General features: G+C 38.3%; 8 protein-coding genes across 8 annotated transcripts; 4 read left to right on the top strand and 4 right to left on the bottom strand.

Moving 5' to 3' along the window:
- Positions 1-1,472: 1,472 nt before the first annotated feature.
- On the bottom strand, positions 1,473-2,510 carry KQ657_004662 (ssDNA endodeoxyribonuclease; the record flags this gene model as incomplete). The annotated part of the gene is made up of 1 exon (XM_043195330.1): positions 1,473-2,510. The coding sequence occupies one exon, from the start codon at positions 2,508-2,510 to the stop codon at positions 1,473-1,475; it is 1,038 nt and encodes a 345-aa protein (XP_043049996.1).
- A 203-nt stretch (positions 2,511-2,713) lies between these two features.
- NUP49 (FG-nucleoporin) lies at positions 2,714-4,255 on the top strand (the record flags this gene model as incomplete). The annotated part of the gene is made up of 1 exon (XM_043195331.1): positions 2,714-4,255. One exon carries the CDS (start codon positions 2,714-2,716, stop codon positions 4,253-4,255), a length of 1,542 nt encoding a protein of 513 aa, XP_043049997.1.
- Positions 4,256-4,408: 153 nt separating this feature from the next.
- CWC26 (uncharacterized protein) lies at positions 4,409-5,125 on the top strand (the record flags this gene model as incomplete). Its single annotated transcript, XM_043195332.1, has 1 exon — positions 4,409-5,125. One exon carries the CDS (start codon positions 4,409-4,411, stop codon positions 5,123-5,125), a length of 717 nt encoding a protein of 238 aa, XP_043049998.1.
- A 999-nt stretch (positions 5,126-6,124) lies between these two features.
- On the top strand, positions 6,125-6,859 carry KQ657_004665 (uncharacterized protein; the record flags this gene model as incomplete). Its single annotated transcript, XM_043195333.1, has 1 exon — positions 6,125-6,859. The coding sequence occupies one exon, from the start codon at positions 6,125-6,127 to the stop codon at positions 6,857-6,859; it is 735 nt and encodes a 244-aa protein (XP_043049999.1).
- Positions 6,860-6,952: 93 nt separating this feature from the next.
- AGC1 (amino acid transporter) lies at positions 6,953-9,142 on the bottom strand (the record flags this gene model as incomplete). Its single annotated transcript, XM_043195334.1, has 1 exon — positions 6,953-9,142. The coding sequence occupies one exon, from the start codon at positions 9,140-9,142 to the stop codon at positions 6,953-6,955; it is 2,190 nt and encodes a 729-aa protein (XP_043050000.1).
- A 2,102-nt stretch (positions 9,143-11,244) lies between these two features.
- COX19 (Cox19p) lies at positions 11,245-11,600 on the top strand (the record flags this gene model as incomplete). Its single annotated transcript, XM_043195335.1, has 2 exons — positions 11,245-11,263; positions 11,329-11,600. 2 exons carry the CDS (start codon positions 11,245-11,247, stop codon positions 11,598-11,600), a joined length of 291 nt encoding a protein of 96 aa, XP_043050001.1.
- Positions 11,601-11,786: 186 nt separating this feature from the next.
- KEM1 (chromatin-binding exonuclease) lies at positions 11,787-16,338 on the bottom strand (the record flags this gene model as incomplete). Its single annotated transcript, XM_043195336.1, has 2 exons — positions 11,787-16,255; positions 16,335-16,338. 2 exons carry the CDS (start codon positions 16,336-16,338, stop codon positions 11,787-11,789), a joined length of 4,473 nt encoding a protein of 1,490 aa, XP_043050002.1.
- Positions 16,339-16,769: 431 nt separating this feature from the next.
- KQ657_004669 (uncharacterized protein) lies at positions 16,770-18,941 on the bottom strand (the record flags this gene model as incomplete). Its single annotated transcript, XM_043195337.1, has 1 exon — positions 16,770-18,941. The coding sequence occupies one exon, from the start codon at positions 18,939-18,941 to the stop codon at positions 16,770-16,772; it is 2,172 nt and encodes a 723-aa protein (XP_043050003.1).
- Positions 18,942-20,392: the final 1,451 nt, after the last annotated feature.

Raw genomic sequence — 20,392 nt, forward strand, 5'->3', positions numbered from 1 at the left:
CAGAAGCGACATTATCGGTACGACAAGCATGAGACCGTGCCGACATTCGATGAGTAATTTGATTCAGACTAGATAGAGGTGAGCACAATAGTTGTTACTGTCTGATACTGTTAGTAGTAATGAGTGACAGTGGTAGTAATAGTCATTAATGGTATTAATTAATGGTGGTAAGTAAGGGTAATAACGATTCAGTATTAATGTCCGTGTCCGATTATTCTGTCGTCTCCTGAACATCGCCAGAATTGCCGGATATGTCTGTGTCCGATCGTATATATTAGTTAAAGAAAAATTTTTGTTGGTCAACCACAAAGCGGTGGTGTTTTTATTTTGTAAGGGTGATCTTTGTTTCATTCCAACCCCTGTCTAGTGAGTGTACAAACTATCGTCTTTATGTAGACGAAATTTCCCTTAACATATTGCTCTAATAAGTACATAAGTCGTATATTAATGGTTCGCTTCCCCTATTGTTAAGCAGACACACAGCAGACAACTCGAAGTACGAGGGTATTTCCGAGGCCAAGCCGACCCGCTCTTACCGTCCCAAAGATCATTCACGTGCCCACAGGATCTGTGAGAAGGGGCAGGGCACTCTTAATCACAGCCAACCAATACTTTGTGATCGTCAATGCGGGAATTGTGTATCACTCCGAGTGATTTAGCTCCGACGATACAACTTTAAGGTACTTGAACCGATATAAGATTGTTTGTGACCGCAGACAGGCAACAACCTTACTTACTAACAGACAATATCCAATCATTGCGCCATACTATATCCCACAACTCTTCAAGTTAACACTATAGAACATTAAACTTTAGCTTTCTCCTTCTACTGTCACACCGCAGCTATCTGCATTACCAGACACAGTGGTGGCCATCGTCAGCAGATCCTGTCTGGTAGTGGTTTTCCGCCTTGCCCTGAGGGGAGCACATATAAGTACGGTGTCCCGACAATACCAGATTACTAAACCTGGGTTACAAGTATGGTAGGAGCAAACCTGAAGTGTAGTTGTACTGCTATGTAGGGGTTCAACAATAGTACCATGAACTAGTTATATTGTCGGACATTCAATGTCTTTACTACTACAGTCACAATCACGGTGTCTGTTACTGTTACTGCTACTTTAATAATAGTAATTTATGGTCCACTCTATTTATATCCTATACTCATAAGCCTCAAGTTTGTCGTGATTCAATTTCGTAATGACTGACTTCACTTCACAGACAAAAAATATCACAAACATTTAGAAACAATGTTGTTTCGAACTTAACTTAGTTCTCATTTCAGGTTACTTGCATATGAATCAGCCTCTTGCATTCCACTGGTTTGCAGTGCCATTGAATATAATCAACTGGGTCGTGTTGACTACAGTAGACTGTGACTATGGCAGTAACAATCCCCATGACTACATGAAGGAATATGATTATGGATGGTACTATGAGCTACTAGGCAACAAATGTCAATAGAGGAGCGACTATCCACCCATGTCTATCAGAAACCTCTTTGCACTGACATACTTGTTAAGGATGTCTACCGTGAAAAGCCACATACCTTGTCTCAAACTCAGTTTCAATCGTCGTCTGAGCCTATCCTTGATCCTGGCATCTATGATGGCTTGTCTCTGTATGTGCTCTTGAGTGTTGGGGAACTCACTCCTCATAAACCCAGGTGGACTTGGCCATTTACCTGCAAGCTGACTCAATTCGTTCTCCTCATCATCAGAGTCATCTTTGTCGTCGTCAATATCACTTTTATTTTCGTTATTTAATGCTTTGTAGAATTGAAGCATATTCTCTTTGTCATTGGTTGTATGAAGCTTGGTTCTCTTGAACTGCGACAAATGACGCGGTTTATAATGATGATTACGTTTGAAATCTGTAATGATCCACGAGTTCTCCGTTATAGGGTTGGTAGTCAAGTTAATGGTATAAGTAAGATCATTCCAATACTTTGCTTCCAAATGTTGTAACTTCAAATGTTTCCGTTGAAGTCGAGTGAAATCTGCAGGTATTATTAATGATTCTTCATTCTCACTATCCTCTATGATGTCTTCTTCTGGCTCTGACTCTTGTCCATGTTCGTCCTTTATAAGAGGTTCAACTAGAAATGGTATAGATCCAGGAATTTCTTTGGTAACTTCATTATTAATGTTGTTCATCTTTGTAGGTGACAGCAGTATCACTGTAGTCGCTTGAGAAGCTTTAGTAGGTGAAGATGACTCTTTAAGCAACTGAACCAGTGTCTTCTTATATACACTAATACTTGATTGAATATTCTTATTACTTTCTTCCTCCTCTTCTTCGGAATATTGAGTCAATAGTTGACTTATCCCCCTTTTCCTGGACCTCTTCTTGGTTGGTGATAGTTCAAGATCATCTATATAATTCTTTAGGTATCTATTTTCGGCTTTGATCTGATCCAATTCTCGCCTCAACTCCCCCTTTTCTCGCTTCAAGTCCGCATACGCGTCTCTAAGCTCATCTAAGAGCATAACTATATCCCTAGCCGCCATTGTTCAATCATCGTAGTCCTTCGTATCTAACCAATCAATCTACAAAGATGGGGTCGCTTTGTTGATGGTTGTTATACCATACACATTTATTTTGTGTAACTTTTTCGGAGTGCGAACGAACCTTGAAAAAAAATTAAATCATAAACTCATCAACAGAAATTACCTAACATCAACAAAACAATTACACTCTTACTGCAATTGAAATGTTGGGATCATCAACAGGATCTTCGGGGTTCAGTTTTGGCTCAAACACCGCTAGCAATAGTAATACTGGGGGCCTTTTTGGAACACAGCAGTCATCAGGACCATCGTTTGGAGGTACTTCTAATACAACTACGCAACAACCTGGAGGAGGATTATTTGGTGGTAATACAGCACAGCCAACACCTACAACAGGTGGTCTCTTTGGAAGAACAGCAGCAGCGTCAACAGGTACTTCCAACAACTCCAATTTGTTTGGATCCACAACTGGTACTGGTACTGGTGGTAGTTTATTCGGTAATAATGCTACTAGCGTTGGAGCTGGGTCTCTTTTGAAAAGACCTTCCTCTGCTGGTCCTGCTCCTTCTGCTTCAGGAGCAGGAGGGGCTTTTGGTTCTGGAGGATTATTTGGAGGTAACCAAAACGCCGGTGCTGCAACTGGAGGTCTTTTCGGTAATAAACAAACAGGCCCTACATCTACTGGTGGACTCTTTGGATCGAATACAAGCACAGGTACCACAACAACTGGAGGGGGGTTGTTTGGTGGTTCTAATGCTGCTAGTGGTGGGACTTCTAACACTTCTGGTTTATTTGGAACAGGAGCTAATAATAATAATAATAATAATAATAATAATGCCACTACTACTGGTGGTGGATTGTTTGGTAGTACAACAGGAGCAACAACTGGGGGAGGTTTATTTGGTAGTAATAATGCTGCTTCAACTGGTGGACAATCTGGAAGTTTATTTGGTGGTGGAGCTGCTAAACCTACAGGAGGGCTTTTCAGTGGTAATAATGCCACCACCTCCACTTCTGGAGGGATGTTTGGTGGATCGAATACCACAGGAGGCGGTCTTTTTGGTGGTGGTGCTTCGACTTCAAACAATATCAATTCTGGAGGATTATTTTCCAAGCCTAATAATTTGGGTGGAATGAATAGTACAGCACCTGTGAACCCATTACAAGGCTTACCATTAACAGCCATGACTAGAGTAAGCGATTTACCTCCACAATTGAAACAGAAATTAGAAGAATTTGACAAATATGTCAATACACAACATGAAATTGCCAAAGTATTGGAACAAGATAAGACCAAACATAATCAAATGATTCAATCTATACCGCAGGATATTGATTATTTGCAGAATAAACTTTTAAATACCAGTCAAGCTTTAAACTTTGATCAAATCGAATTGGTTCAATTCAAAGAGTTGAATTATGAACTTATAGATGACATGAATAACATTCAACAATTAATAGTCCAATTGAGCAAACCAGGTACCAAATTATCGTCATCTTTCCAATTACATGAATTTTTTTTGAAGAAAATAAAGAAATTCAATACTGTATTGGCTGAATACGAACGTTTGATCAATGAATTGAACTTACTTTTAGGTTCCTTAGAAAATGGATTCGAAAAGGGTAAGGGGAATTTGGCTCAAGTTGTATTAGTGGTTAAATCACAGTATAATTTATTCTTGGAGGTATGTGAGAATATGGCATTATTGCACAAGGAGATCTCCAAGAAAGTAGCTACTGCATAAAGCTAGACGTATGTATATATATACATTTTATAGGCACAAACAGAGGTTATACTTCTTCTGAACCCATATGGTTATATGCAGTTTTCAAATAACGAAAATGTAAGTGTAAATCAATGAGTAAACCTCAGACCTAATGTTTCTTTTGTGTAGTCAATGCTGTCACGACTAGCGTATTTGCTGAAATACTCCTCAGAATCCAAGGACAAGGAAAAGAAGAAGAAGAAGAAGAAGGAGAAGAAGGAGAAGGCTTCTGATGAAGATGATACGATAATTGTGGGCCATGAAAGAAGAGTTGTTAAAGATACCTTGGATGATGAGCCATACGTTCTAGAACAAGGTGATGATGTCAATGGAGATGGTGTACCCGTACAAGTAGAAGTTACAAGGGAGTTTAAAGGATTTAGAAGGATAGATACTCAAGAGCTTGTGCAAGAAACCACCAATGATGGTGATGAGCCTAAGGATGTCCAGCAGCTACAAGAAACCATATACAGAGATATCAGTGGACGAAAGATCGATATTACTGAGAAAAGAGAAGAAGTAAGACTTAAAAAGGAGAAGGAATCATTAGAAAGGGCCCAACGTTCGGACTACATTAAGAATGATGAGAGTCAAGTATCTTATAGAGTGGAAAGGAAAAGACTTAATGAGTTCTTTGACGATCCGTTCAAATCAGTACCCACACTGCGAGATAATTCATTGAGTTACAAAGGGATGCATTCTGCTAACAGGTTTGGAATGACTTCTGGGATACTTTGGGATGGTATTAATCGGTCGAATGGATTTGAACAGCTACTTATGAAGAAGCGACAAGAACAAAATGTGCACAAGTTGGAGGCAAAAAATGAAGAAGAATATGACTTTGAGTAATTACGAATGTACTACTATTGTATGTTAATAAAACTGTTCCGTTGTAAAATGTAGATACCATGGTGCACTTTAGTTTTGAAGGCACGTGAAATATCACGTGAACATGATGATGTTTTTTAATGGCGCCCTTTTTGTGGCAGGTGATTAGATCATCTCTTAATACTAAGACACACTTCCTTAACGCCTATAATGAGCAAGCATCTAGAGATCCCAGGGTTTGTGTTTGACCCTGTGAGGAAGCGCTACTTCAAAATCACACAAGCATCCTCTGGCATAAGCGATTCTCGGTATTCTAATTCCACTGTACAGAAGAAGAAACGACTATCAACCAAGAAGAAGCAGCAAAGAGCCCAATCAAATTCACATGTCCAGTCTACTTCGAAAACGGATTTAACCAGATCATCTCCAAGCCTTCAGCTTTCTGCGTTGAGCAATCCATATGTTAATACCCGCGAAAGACATCGACTTCGACTACTCGGAAGGGGAGAGTACTCTATTGGGAACCCATTAAATGATATGATATTAGGCACTGTACTGGCAGAGGAGCTCATCTCGCTCCGGCTATTCCATGAAACTGGATCCAATGAGAATAAGCTGGAACCAGGATCTTTCAAATGGAACTGGCAGTTCCCCACTGACACCACCTCTGGTGCTCTGTGGACAGCAAGTATGGGCCTCTTCACTATATGGTTGGATGATTGGTGTGAGACTCCTATCCGACAGTATTTCAGGTCGTCAGAAGGGTCTATCTTCCCTTTGGAAAGACTACGACTTGGGCTCATCGATACACAGAATGCAATGACCTGTGGATCACTGAACTGCTTTGTGGTGCGGTACAGTTGCGATAGTGAAACGATATTTCTTGTGGAGAGGAGTCTGACATTGTCTAGCGCAAATGGCACCAAAGCTATCGTTCCAGGGTCTCTCCATGCTACAAAGAGTGTGGCTCAACATTGTCAAGCACGAAAGACCTCCAATTCCATGGCTCCATACACCAAGATGAAAGCCATAGGTGGCCGACGTAACATTCCCACGGACGAGGATGTCATGGCCTTGCGAACCCTACCGGTACAGGACTGCGCGGAGAACAAGTTGGTCACCTGCTGCCTCTTCAAAAACAGTTTGATTACCCTTACGGAACCAGGAGGAGAGACCATAGTGGGGGGGTTGACCAGGAAGGCAAGTGACAAAGTGTTACTGCTTGGCTTAGGAGATACGGTTGAGCTTCATGTTCTTTACAGTAGAGGCACCTTGGCCATGTTCAATTGGAAACTGTGTACCGTGGAAGACGAGTTCCTGCTTGGGAAGTTGGTGGGGGTACCTGAGACCATATGGTACAATGAACTTGGGACAGTCGTAATCATAGACAACTTAGCCGTACGACTAATTGAATTGGGTACATTAGATCATCATCATAGTACTCATAGCACTTTTAAGAGTGGGTATAGTGAACTCGCCGTGTTCCGACGGAACATGTCGTTATTATCACGAAACAATTGGTGTTACCAGAACCAAAAGGGAGACTACTTGATCTTCTATGAAGGGTACAACGAAGCGCAAGAGAAGGCCTGTTTCATGATGATCAACGTTCGATACCAATTGATGAAACGACTTGAGGTTGATCATTGTGGTCAAGTAGCACAGTTTCTGTATGCCATGGACCCACCAAGACTCTCCATAGTGGAACAGGGACAAGAGAATGGGCTTAGATATAAAGAGGGTATACCTAATTAGTATTCATTATCTATGTATTAATACCAATGGAAGGTTTTTTTTATCTATAAAGAGGTGGTGTAATTTCATCGTCATCTAATATTATTCGTTAGTTCATTTCTTAGCAATGTACTTTTGGTAAGCATCATAATTGAAGTTTCCAAACTTGTAATCGATATCCATCAACAACTTCAAAGCATCTTGAGACTTGTAAATGTATTCTGTTGGTAGCTTAATCAAAGCATCTGAAAGCTTGGCCTTGGTGGTGTCGGTATCAGACGTGACAGACTTTAACCCCTTCAACTTGAAGAACTCGTCTCTATTCAAATAACAAGTTCTGTTCTTCAGATATGCTTGTTCGTTTGTCAAGTCATACACTGCAGGGTACCCAACCACTGCTTTAAAGTTGGACTCTTTGGTTTGGGCTGGGTGTAAGGGGAATAGTTTTTGAAGAAGTTCATACGAAGCTAATGTGAAACCAAATTGAGGTGATGATCTGAAAACACGTGCAATAGACCCTTTGAAAAAGGCTCCAATGCCTTCTTCTCTTAAAATGGTTCTAGCAGCATGAGTAATACCCAAATATTTGGTTTCATGTTTCTTGGATTCAACTTGTAATCTGGTCTTGATCACATCTGCTGGAGTAGTAAAGAAAGCAGATGGAGCACCGGCCATGGCACCAGCTACCAACAATTGCCAACTATCTAACGAATGGTTTTTAGTTGGATCTTCAGGATCAAAATTGAATAAGTATTTCTTCAAATTGGCATAAGTTGGAAAATAAATGGCGGAAAATGGAACATCTCTTAAAAGACATGCACTAGCACCTTTATATAACCCCTTCATCCCCAATTGTTTAACGATTTGTCCAGCACTTAAATGTTTATGAGGAATTTCTCCCAGCTTCAATGATGCCTTCTCTTTGTTACCTTGCATTTGTAATCTAATTTTAACAATTTCCAATGGGTTGGTAAAAATCACTTGACAAGCACCAGCAGATGAACCAGCAAGAATTTCCCAAGGCATGGTGATTTTCCCAGTTTCACTATCGGTACCAATTCCTCTAACCAAATCATTAATTGTCAATTTAATGGCCTTTTCAGGAGCAACACCAACCAATTGAGCTCCTAAACCGGAGTATAACCCTTTAATACCTTCTTGAGCCACAATCTTCTTAAAACAATCAAGTGAATTCTTATACAAGGCATTCTTCCGTTGAGCTTGCATTCTGGTCTTAACCATATCAATGGGGTAAACCACAGTAGCACCAATACACCCAGCAATTGACCCTAAAAAGAAGGAATAAAGTGAATCAAAAATAGGTAAAAGTGAAAAATTATCATCTTGAACCGGTTTGGAAGCTGGATGTTGAAAGACTGAATATAAAGTGGCCACATTATTGTAATAATTTGGATTAAGGACAGAAATCAATTCTCTTCTGGAGATTTCCTTATGATCTTTATCAATTAAAAAGAACAATAAATCAATTTCCATGGTGGTGATTGGCTTGAAATTGGAAGACTTCAATAAATGATCATTCAAATGAACATATAAATCATTTTTGGTCATAACAATATCATCAACATCAGCAGATTCCGGTGGGGTGTTAGCAACCACTTCATTGATCAAATCAACTTTAGATAAAGCATTATATATAAGGAGAACATTGGATAATGTGAACTTATCCTTATGGAAGAATTCCGGTAACGTGTCTAAATTAACCTTCATTTTATGAGACAATTTATGGTTCAAATTATTGGTTAAAAGTGAAACCAATTGTTCCTTGGTGATATAACCATCTTGATTATTCATAATGTCAAATCCACCAATCAATTTAGTCACTGGTAAATAATTGATGAGAGAAACAAAGTCTGAAAATTCCATAGCAGAAGATTCAAAAAACCGATCCAAGTATTTCCAATTCAATTTATTGGTCTTAGGATGATATGAAGGATCTATTGACAGGTTAATTTTACTTAGAGAATCAACCAAATTCCCATAAGTGATTTTGTCTGATCCACGGCTGAAATAATCAAATAACAATTTGAATTCTCCATCATCTGACGTAATGGTCTTAATGAAATCAACAAAGTCGGTTTTATTCACATAACCCTTCTTGGATTTATCGGCCAAAAGATACAAAAGAGAGTACGATTGCTCGGCAACATCGTCAAGTTTGAAGGGAGCGAAAATGGCTGTAAACTCTTTAAGTGACAATTGAGGCTCACCACTTTTTCCCGAAGCAAACTCATCAAAGATCTCCACAGCCTTTCTTTCACCAAAAACGGCGGTAGACAGCGACATGACAAGAAATGTACTAGTTAGTTAACTTAATGTCGATAAGTAAAAGGATTGGCACTTTCTTTTATATATAAGTAGAGTTTCAATTTTTCAACTTTGGTTTGAAAACTTCAGACTTTTTTTGGGGTCTCTTTTTTTTTTTCTCACAACGATTGAGTCAACACTAAATGGGCTTAGTGAACCGAGGTGAGGGTAAGAATCCAAAAGCCAAAAGACAATAATAGATAATGTTCAGTGGTATATAACAGCCAATGGACGATAGTCTGTCTGAATTGTCTAGCTTTAGTTTTACCTGAGCTTTTGTCCGTCTGGTTTGGCTCAGTCGTAAGATTGATGTTGGTGTTTTTATGTGGGGAACTATTGTACCTTGAACGACTGTCAACAACAATTAGTCAATCAGAATGTAGGTAAAAAAATGAGTTGCCAACTGATGGTTTTGTGTGGGAGATGACTCGTTTGGAAGTAGTGTTGTTGTGTCGTGTCGCGTCGGTTATCAGACAAGGTGGACAATTGTAATCACCATAAATATAGAAGCGTCTAATCGTAAGAAGAAAAAGAAGAAGAAGATGATGATGTATATATTTATTTATTTATGTATTTAAGTTTGAAAACTGTCAGTTTAATTTCCAGGCCTCAACTTCCTTCCTACCTTCCCCGTATATTACAGACATTCAGACATAAACATATAAATAAATAAAATCCGAACCGAGTTTGGTGAGGGGAGAAGGGAAAAAGAAACAGCACGTGACGCTACGGCGTTTGCGCCAGCGGAATCGCGGTCCGCTAACGTTCACTTCTGATCACCAATAAATCTTTAAATTGGTGGCAACTCACGTGTACACTCGTATACATATGGTATCAGTGACTGGGCTGCTGGCAGCTAATACATCATAACTTCAGACACCAACAAAGTATTTGTCGCTTGTAAGTTCATGTCTTGAATAAGATTGACATAGGTCCAATCCAGTCACCCCCCACATTCCTGCATATACTCGTATATCTACCAAAAACTGTCATAGGTGGAACCTCAAACGACTTCAACACGCTTTTGTAGTACTACAAAATGTCAGTATAACATTTAAATGAATCTTGTAACAGACAAACTTAAAATGCATATATCTACTACCATTAATGTAGCTGGTTAAAGGGCTGTCTCCCTCTTGTTACCTTTCACGTTCCGAGATCAGATCCGGGACGGAGGAGAATGTCGGCATATAGGGAACAATTGCCTGTGAAATCATTCTTATGGTCAAAAGATGACACTTTCCATAAACCTTATTCTTTTTTGGCGCCTTCCTTTCATCCGAGATCGTTCTCGGACTTTTGATATTTATCGTATTCGCTTATCATTGGGCCACGGTTCTCGGGTTAAGATACGTTATAATGTCCGCCCTTAACGTCATACGCATCTTTTGGTTGGTGTCTGGCTTTTATTTATCTAGCAGGATGTTAGTTTCATACAAAGTGGTACATTTGAAGGTCGACTCTAGATTATAATAATGTATTCCAGATTCAAGATCCCCTCTCTGTTGTAAAACCCGAAACGGTCAATGAAATGGGTAGCGCGGAGATAGAAGTCAAGTTAATATCTTACTGTCACGTGATACAGATGGACTCTTTCAGTGTACTCCATTTCGCAGCCATCAGGTTATATATTAGACAAACTACTACGCACATCACGCAGAACAGAAACTTCTTCTTATTAATGGGCTCGACCATGAGATTTCTAAGTGTTAATCACTTACTACACACTGTTGAAGTAACTGAGTGCCAACTAAACTAATACATCTTCTACTTTAATAAACTATAAGATCAAAGAAACTCATCAAACAATTGGCTATAACTTCAAACATAAATAATGTTGCATTTATAGTCAACATCCATTAACTAATAAACAAAAGAATAAGGCGAAATCCTTCTTTAAAGACGAAAGAGAATTGGATAAGGTCAACTCATTTTATCAAGAAGAAGAGTGTGTGTGCGCTACCATAACTTACCTCGCGCTACCATATTATTGGCTTTTTGAAAATTTAAAACCGTATGTTAAAATGTTGCATTATTACTGCTGACAGTGAACTTCAAACTAATTAGTAACATCTACATCTATGGCTTCCGGTGCACCAGGTATGTATGACATTATTATATCTGTCTGATTCTGTTAAGTCTTAAATACTAACGTAATTAAAAAGGTGGTAACTTTAGAACTTGGACTCCAACTCCTCCAGAAAGAGGCTCGTTCCCTCTTGATCATGATGGAGAATGCAAAGAGGCCATGATGGCATATTTGAAATGTATGAAGTATACATCCAATCAAAACGCTCCCAATTGCAGAGTCCTAGCAAAGCTGTATTTACAATGTCGTATGGATAATCAGTTAATGAATCAACTGGACTGGGCTTCATTGGGGTTGACTAATCTCCCAGAGCATCCTCAGCATAAAGATGATCCGAAACAGAAATAGCATTGATGAGACGTACTGTAAATAATAATGAGACTTACTGTAAATAATGAATACTTGTACATACATATACAGACAGACATATAATATATATATATATATATATATATATATATATATATTGATATATATTTAAATATAGTATTTATACTATACGTAGTGTACAGACATGTACTTATTCGAGCATTCTCATGTCTTTTCTGGTGTCTTACTTCCACCACGCCCACTTCTACTACCTCCTCTTGAATTACCGCGACCTCCACGTTGCCCCCCACGTTGTCCTCCACGGCCTCCACGGCCACCTTTAACAGTACCTTCACCATTGGTTTGTGCCTTACCTTGAGGTCTACGGCTAGAAGTGTTGTTACTCACTTCACCTTCAAGTGTTGGAGCCAGAGCTCCAGTTGGAGGTACTGGGTAACCCCCCATAACATGAGGAGGTTCGGGAACAGGCATTGTGCCTCCCATAGGTCCCATAGGAGGATAAGGCATCATAACTGGTGGCCCCATATAAGCACCTTGCATGTGTTGGGGCACACCAGGTTGCATTGGAGGAGGAGGAGGAGGAGCCATACCATTTGGATGAGAGCCATCATTCATCATGACACTGGAATAAATTTGTCCGTAAACTTGTTGAATAGTGTTCCTGTTAACCACTGGGTTTTCCAAACTAGAGATTGAAGTATCTTTAGAGGAGGAGGAAACTTCATTAGTTGGAGCTACTGGTTCAGCGGAAGCCTCCTCACTATCAGTCTTGACATTCTTTTTCAATAACTTTAAGATCTCATTTGATTGCTTAGTCTTTAATTGAGCTGCTTCAATTTTCTTCTCTTGAAGTTTCTTCATCTTGACTGTTTGGGCTTCCTTGTCAATGGCTTGGGAACCCCTATTCTTGGAAGCCTTTGAATGATAAACAAATTGTCTGTTTGTAAGATTCAAAACCAAAGAAGAGTCAACAATAAGTCCACGATTAGTACGTAATCTTCCATTCAAATTAGATCCACTTAATAATGGCAAGTCAAAAATAATTCCCAAACTAATCTTGGGTCCAAGAGTGGTGATGCTTACAATAGTACCCTTTGATAAAATAGGTACTTTACCATGATCTTGAACATAAAGAACTCGGTCTCCCAATTCAAACTTCTGATCACTTAGCAATTGATAAGAAGACCCAGCATCCAATACAGCTTCACGAGGAACACCTTTAATGTCTTTGTTATGGAATGGAATTGGTTGGCTCACATATTTTTCAATGTAATCCTCAATACTAGAATAACTGAACTTTGTAAACGATTCAGATTCTAAAGATACGGTGATCATTTCTTCCTTGACTGATTTCAACCATTTTCTAATCTCATCCAATTCACTCTGGGTGATTCCCAAATCCTTCAACAGAGGAATTTGCTTCCCTCCATCACGATCATTATTCAACCGTTGAATCAACTTGGGGAATTTCTCCTTATATTCATTGATCAAATTAAGAGCAAGTGGTGAAAATTCCCAAAACCTTCCATTACCTGATTTACGAGTGTAACCCAATACTTTTTGTCTTCTAGCATCAAATTTCAATTCTAAGCCAATGTTTGTCTTTCTATTGTTAGAATCAAAAATCATGAAACCTGAAGTAATTCTAGACAAAAATAATGGATTCAATCTTAACCGTTTGGCAACTTCATATGATGGTAAATAAGTGATTTCTCTGCTTTCCATTTGTAATCTCTTTTTACCAATATTGGTTTCATTACCATTTTGAATTTTGGATACCCGAACACTCAACTTGGTTTTATCGTTTGAGTAACCAACAATTGTGGCTGGAGCACCATACCCAAAATCTCCTAAGAATACAACTTGCGAGTTCAATGGGAACTCAGTGTCAATTGGTAATGGAGGACGAGGCATGTACCGTTCATCCTTGTTAATGACATCCTGCACAACAAGTTGAATGGGGAAAACATCTAAAGATTTGGAAAATGTCTTAACATATGCTCCGTCAGCAGTTCTAATCAAACCATTAACGGGTTGGACATATACTAAACCTTGAATATCACCCAATTCAACACCCTTGTTCTTAGACCAAGTATCCTTAATGTTTCTGAGGGTCAGCTTGTAATCTTTGAGTTCATCTGTTGCCAAGGGAGTAGTTACAAACTTCCGAGGTCCACTCTTATCAACCTTAATTGTTTGATATGACGATTCTTCATCACAGACTTTGACAACTCGACATTCTCTAAGAAAGGGCCAACGTGTATAAGCCAATTTCCCAATAAACTTACGAGCAAATTGGTATACTGACAAATCTTCCCAAACATTATCAATAGTCAATATCATTGATTCCGATCTCGAAGGCATCTGGAAAACTTTGATTTCACTTAAATTCAACTTGTAATCAAACTTGATTGCTTCCAAAGAAGGGAAACCTGCTAATGCACTTTTCCCCTTAACAGCACCTTCAACCAATCCAATTTTCAACTCCTTCATTGGAGGTAAAACCAACTTCTCTTCATAACATTTATCATGCTCCAAATCTTGAAAGTAACCAGGTAATGGGGAAGGGTAAATCTTATCAATTTGAGGGTTATGAATAAAATGGATATCACTCCCAAAAGAATTTCTTTGCTTCTCTTCTGGAGTTAATTTATCCTCTAAAGGTTTCAAGGCTTTCAATAACCGATTTTCATCAACAAAGTTAAGTAAAACAACGGCTTCCCAACTGGCAGTTTTCCCATTAAGATCAATTTCAACTTCATCAGGATAGAAGTCATGGATTGGAGAATGTTCTTCAGTAATCAAAGGCCAGTACACTTTGGGGATCAAAGCCTTTGATCTAGCAGGTAAAACGGCCATTAATTGTTCAAATGGCTTAAATGGTTTATTCAAATCAAAAGTAATCTCATAGTTTTCGTTCTGCTCCAAAAACTTTTCCAAACCAATATGAATATCTGAGATTCTTGGGGCATAATGGTACTTAAAGAACCAATTCCAAGAAGCACATCCTCTGTAGTAATAATACAATACCCACTGTAAACCCTCCAAGTAATGTTGAGTCAACTTCACCATTTCTTCTTCATCACGGATTGAAAAGTTCAACTTCTCTTTATAATATTTGTTCTTCCAATCCAAAAACTTAGCATCATAAACATCTTTTGATTCCTTCATAAGTTCTTCTGTTTCTACCAAATTAGCACTTTGATATTTCTTGAAGGTTTTCCGTAAATCATTTAATCTTTCTGAGAATTCGTCTTCCAGTTCATAAGGATTTAAACCATCAATGTCCACTTTGGCTTCATAAGTACCTCTAGAATTTGAATGAACAATGACAATTCCAGCTTCTAAAGCAAAAGTACGAACAAAGTCTAAATATTTTTCAACATCTTGGGTGGAAAGTGGTAAACTTTTCAACTTTCCTTCTGCATCTAACTCAATCAATTTACTAACAGGCATATTTGCAATTTCCAAAAGCCATGGTTTTATTGCACCTACCAATTTCTTTTGATCTTTTAAAATAAGCATTTTACCCATTCTTTCTCTTTTCTTTTCACCAGAAATTGATATATCTTCCAATTTCTTATTGAACCATTCAACATCAACATCTTCTCTTTCAAAGTTTTCCAATTCAAAAACACTGAGGTATGATAACCAAATATTAAACCTCTTCAAATTTATACGACCAGATTCATTCAAATAGCCATCTGTTGATTTCATACATTGTTTAAAAGTCAGCAATAATAAGGGGAATGCACCCTTATGAATAAACAAATCAGGTAAATTGGGTAAGAAATCATTCCCAATAACATACATGATCAAAATAAAATCATCAAGTAATCTTTCAAAATTATATTCAAAACTTATCAGATCTTGTAATTCAGCAAATTCCAATTCCAAATACTCTCTAAGTAATGAAATATGCAAAAGATAAAACGTTTGACTTGTTAAATCTTTGGAGGCTTTAGTTTGACGAGGACCAAAGGTTACTTCTTCTCTTAATAAGGCAAAATGAGGATCATGACTTACTAATCCAAGCATAATTAAATCAGCATCTAAACCATAAACACAATGTCTCATATTTGGGTTATAATCATGTTGAGATTTTATAGTTCTAATGAATTCCATAATCTTATGTTCCCCCTCACCGGGGACTTCATGACCGCTTAAAACAATTTTAGTGTTAGCCCATTTGGAATCTTCACTGATCTTTTTATGAATAAAATATTTCAAATTTTTAGTCAATTTAGCCATGAATTCTGTCCCTGGAGTAATTGCATTAGTATCAAAGGGATCTTCCTTTGGGATTTCCAATCCTTGATCCAAAGCTTTACGCATATTTTCAGCAGCTTCATAAGCTGTTCTGAATCTTCTAGCTCTTTGTTGATTCATTTTTGCCCGGGGGGCAACCCCATCTATAGCCATATAAAATACACCTTGAGGTTGTATCATATCAAATAAATGCTCTATATACTTGAAAATAGATGAGAACATTTGATCTTCAGTCATTCTGGCCCCAACAACGTCACTCTTGGAATCATTGGAATGTGTACAGTTATGGAGAATGGAATTCATATCAAGGTATAAATTGTCAAACTCGGGAATCTGATTCCCATCAATGAGCTGAGATATCAACGGCCATCTTTCGGAGATAAATCTAAAGAACTTTGGAATCCCTATTGAAATTTCACTTGGTTAGTTTCAGTCATAAAATGTCGCAAAAATTATCAAGTAACATCATTCTAATTAACATACCCATTGTAATTTGTCCTCTTTCAGTAACCAGAACAATTTGTGGCGAGACTTGATGCTTTGTAGAGAAGGTTTGGTGTTAACGTTGAAAGGTTTTCGATTCGTTCAACTTTTTACTGGGATTTTGGTAAGGGCACGATTATATAACAATTGCCTATGCAAATGACAGCATTAACCTTCAATTGTTAGTTGTTACAACTTCTTTAATGAATAATAATAATAATAATATAACCGTATAAATACTTCAACACAACCATAGAATCAAAAGAAAAACAAATTATATAAAAGAAAAGGAAAAACAAACAAAATAATCCTTTGTAATCAAATAAAAAGAATAATAAACCTATATATAGAGTAATGAGAGAAAGTAAAGTTAATGTGTTACGTCTCAAGTCATGTCATGTCATATCAAGCTACATCGTCAACTGTAATCAGAGGTTATCTCTTTGAACTGCTGCTAATGATATCATCAGCCACTATGGCAGCATCATGTAATAAAACACTGGCAAAGGCCCTTGAATAAGTCCAAGTCAGTTTTAGCCTATTCATAGCAACTTGAGCACCGTCCTCACTCAACTTCAACAGATGTTTCAAATTGGGAATAACTGTATCTGACCACATAGTATTAGCAGCAGATGTACTGGCTTTCAAGCCATTTTTACCAGCACTAAGCATGGAACTCATCCTTTCCTTAGAATAGGGCCAGCCATTAGTTCTCCAGTCCTCATCAGCCTTCTTTGCTACAGCAAAAACCTTCTTTAGCCCAGTTTCTACTTGTTGGGTGCCTGATTTCGATGCCTTCGTTAAGCCACTCATAGCTGCTTTAGCACCGTCCTTACTTGTCTGCCACAGATGTTTCAATCTTGGAGCAATTATATTTTCCCAATTCGAATAGGCACATACAGAAGCATCCTCTAAATCTTTTCTTGCAGCATTAAACCACTTTCCAGCAACAGAAAATATCCTTTGTTTGGAGTAAGGCCAGCCTTTATTTCTCCACTGTTGATGAGATTTCTTTGTGAATACAAGAAATTTCTGTAATCTAATTTCTCCTTGCTTGACCCATGATTCTGATACTTTCTTACCTCGAGAAAGCAACTTCTTAGTGGCTTCTTTGGTATACACCATATCCTTGCCTCCTCTTGATTTGGCCCAATAATACCCTTTAGTAGACATGTCCTTCGTATGGGAAGAAAAGATTTTTGTAGCTTTCAACGCTTCATCAATCCAACGAGTAGATAAAACCTCTGCATATTTCCAATTCAAAAGGAAATTAGACTTAAAGTTTCGAGAGTCTTGTGAACAAAATCCCTTCCTTGCGTATTCAGAGCATAGCTTTCCACAATGTTTTTTGTCATTCAAAGCTATGTTTGACCTTTGACAACACCGTTTTGTCCATTTAGCCTTAACCGATTTCTTAGCCGATTTCTTGGTCAAGGTCTTAGAAGGCGCATGACCCAGTTTCAGAGTACCTTGTTTGGCCGAGGAAGGATGGGTTTTAAGAGTTTCTACTGTGGGCCCTTTGTTCAAGGCTCTACATATCCACTCTTTGTAGCTTTCATCGAACTTAACAGCTTGCTGCCTAGTACACGACTTGAAATTCCATTTTTCACGCATTTGGTGGTAGAAAGAATTAATTGAATTCACCTGCACAGGTTTGGTAGTGGTTGATGAAGCCGATGGCACAATTGGGGACGTTGCAGAATCTCTAAAAGAAGGAGGATTTGGACTTGAATTGTGGCTGGCGATTCCAGACATCAGGGAGCTTAACACCGGAGTAAGTACCACAATTAACAACATAGAGAATAAAATGTAAATGAGGTTCTGGGGTTGAACTTTATCAAGGATTGATAAGAAAATGTTTACCCAAGGGCGGAGAATATACTCATCCCATAATTGAATAAGAGTGTTATTGGAAGAATTCTCAGGGACCTCATCATATTCCTTAATAATTTCTTCCTGGATTTCGTCTTTAACTTCGTGGGAACTTATAATCACGTAATCATGAGTCAATGTTGACTTCGAATCATGGCTCAATCTACTTTTGATAGCAGTCAAATTCGACATCAATCTATTGTGAAGTGTAGCAGACGCTCTTGTGATATCTTCATTCACAGGCTTAATCAAATTGCTGGCAGATTGCGTAACAACGGGTGCAAGTCTCGAAAGGGCAACATAAGGACACAAATTTCGGGATTCAGAAAGGGAATCTAAATCACTATCCAAACCGACGTTTGAGTTTTCATCAACAGAGTTTGACTCAGCCAACGAGGTGGATGTTGCTTCGTCGCCACTTTCAGGAGTTATTAACTCCGAAAAGGAAGAAGAACTAGAAGTTTCATCCAGAGATCCAAAGGAGTTATCACTCAGATTTATAATTGGCAACTTCAATGTCGTCGTTGAAGATGCCAATGTGTTTGAGGGCGTTGCAGTGTTGGTTTCAGAGGCCGTGGTAGCAGAAGCAGTAGTAGGTTCTTCTTCTGCAAGGGCAATTTGATCACTTTCGTCTTCTTCGGTCTCCAGCACGTTGGTGGATGCGGTTGAAGCCAGTTCATCTTCATATTCAGAAGATGACGAAATGACTGACCAATCTTCAAATAATCTTGTCATATCTGATCAGGAAGGTTGGATAGGGAAAACAGTTACTACCACTTTTTATAAAGGGAACTTTGGTGGACGGATACAAGTAACTAAAGCGTCTAATTGCTATATGAAAGGTAACTAATAGGTGGCGATGTGTCAATATTGTAAAACTGTTAGTACTAAGTTGATTACAATTTAAGGGGGGTCCCTTGATAGTTTCTCCTTATTCCTGTGTGCCACCATTTAGGGTGTGATCTTATTGTGGTCGTGTGGGTACCGATAGATAAAGCTTCATTATGCCTCTCTTCAAATGGTAGCTGATCTCGGTGTTAGTAAGGAGTACATCTATATACTACAAGTCTATCTGTAATTAGTTGTAATAGGGTGTAAAGTGGATAAAATTGTCTGGTTGTCTGAATTCTTATACTGGGGTGTGTGCAAAGCCGGATTTAATGGCTCCAACCTGCTAAAACTTGAAGATACATTAAGTGATAAATGAACAAATGAACGTTGTACGTATTTTAACTTTGTATGTGTACTAACTTTGTATGTGTACTAACTTTGTAAAATTGTCTTATGTACTGCAAGCAGGTTCTTTTCTCTACTTCTTTGTCTTCATCGTATCTGATGACATGTGCAATAATGTTTTACCAGCAACAGCTAAAGCAATTTGTGGTACTGCTGTCACGGGTTGAGTACGTTATAGTGTAGATCCTGTTTCACATCAAAACTTCTGAAACAAACAACAACCCAATAATGATCTTAAATTTACTGCTGTCAGCTTTACTACTTCCCAAACTCGTACTAATATACGGCATTCATTTATAGTATATTTAAACAAACACAATACTCAGGGGCACCGTTCTGTATATATACCCTTCTTGGAAATACTACTCTTCTACACTATCACTATAGTTTGCTACAATTGCATTCAATATGTTCCAGATTTCTGTCTATAAATAAAACGGTTGGAGCATTTGGCGGAATGGATTGTCGTTCCCCTGGCAATTATCGCAGACATTGAGCTCAGATGCAGGATATATGCAACTATGAAAATCCCCACGTTATGTCGCAAAATTGACGGCATCTGGATTACAGACAAACGAAGCAACAACCAATCCTCGACTCCCATTTTCAAACAAAAAGAATCTTGTTAAGAGACATTTGGATGTGCAATCCATCGTCAAGAAGACCTGCCAATGAAAAGGAAAGGCTAAGATTTAGTACACAAAAAACTACATTTTTATTAATTGCACTCTCTCGTGTCAGCCACACCCATCGCCCCCACGTTCTTTTCGACGATATTTGATGTCTGATTATCACCCTTTTAGTAAGAAACCCGCACACCAGGAATATGAATTGTATGTAACATGTCATAAATAGACCCGATAATAAATGTCGCACCCCCCTCCCCCTTTTTTACCCAATTTTCACTTGACTCCCCTATACAAATTTCCAACCTCCAGTAGGCAACGAAA

Source organism: Scheffersomyces spartinae (genome assembly GCF_019049425.1).
Source record: "Scheffersomyces spartinae strain ARV_011 chromosome Unknown scaffold_7, whole genome shotgun sequence".
Classification (NCBI taxonomy): domain Eukaryota; kingdom Fungi; phylum Ascomycota; class Pichiomycetes; order Serinales; family Debaryomycetaceae; genus Lizanozyma; species Lizanozyma spartinae.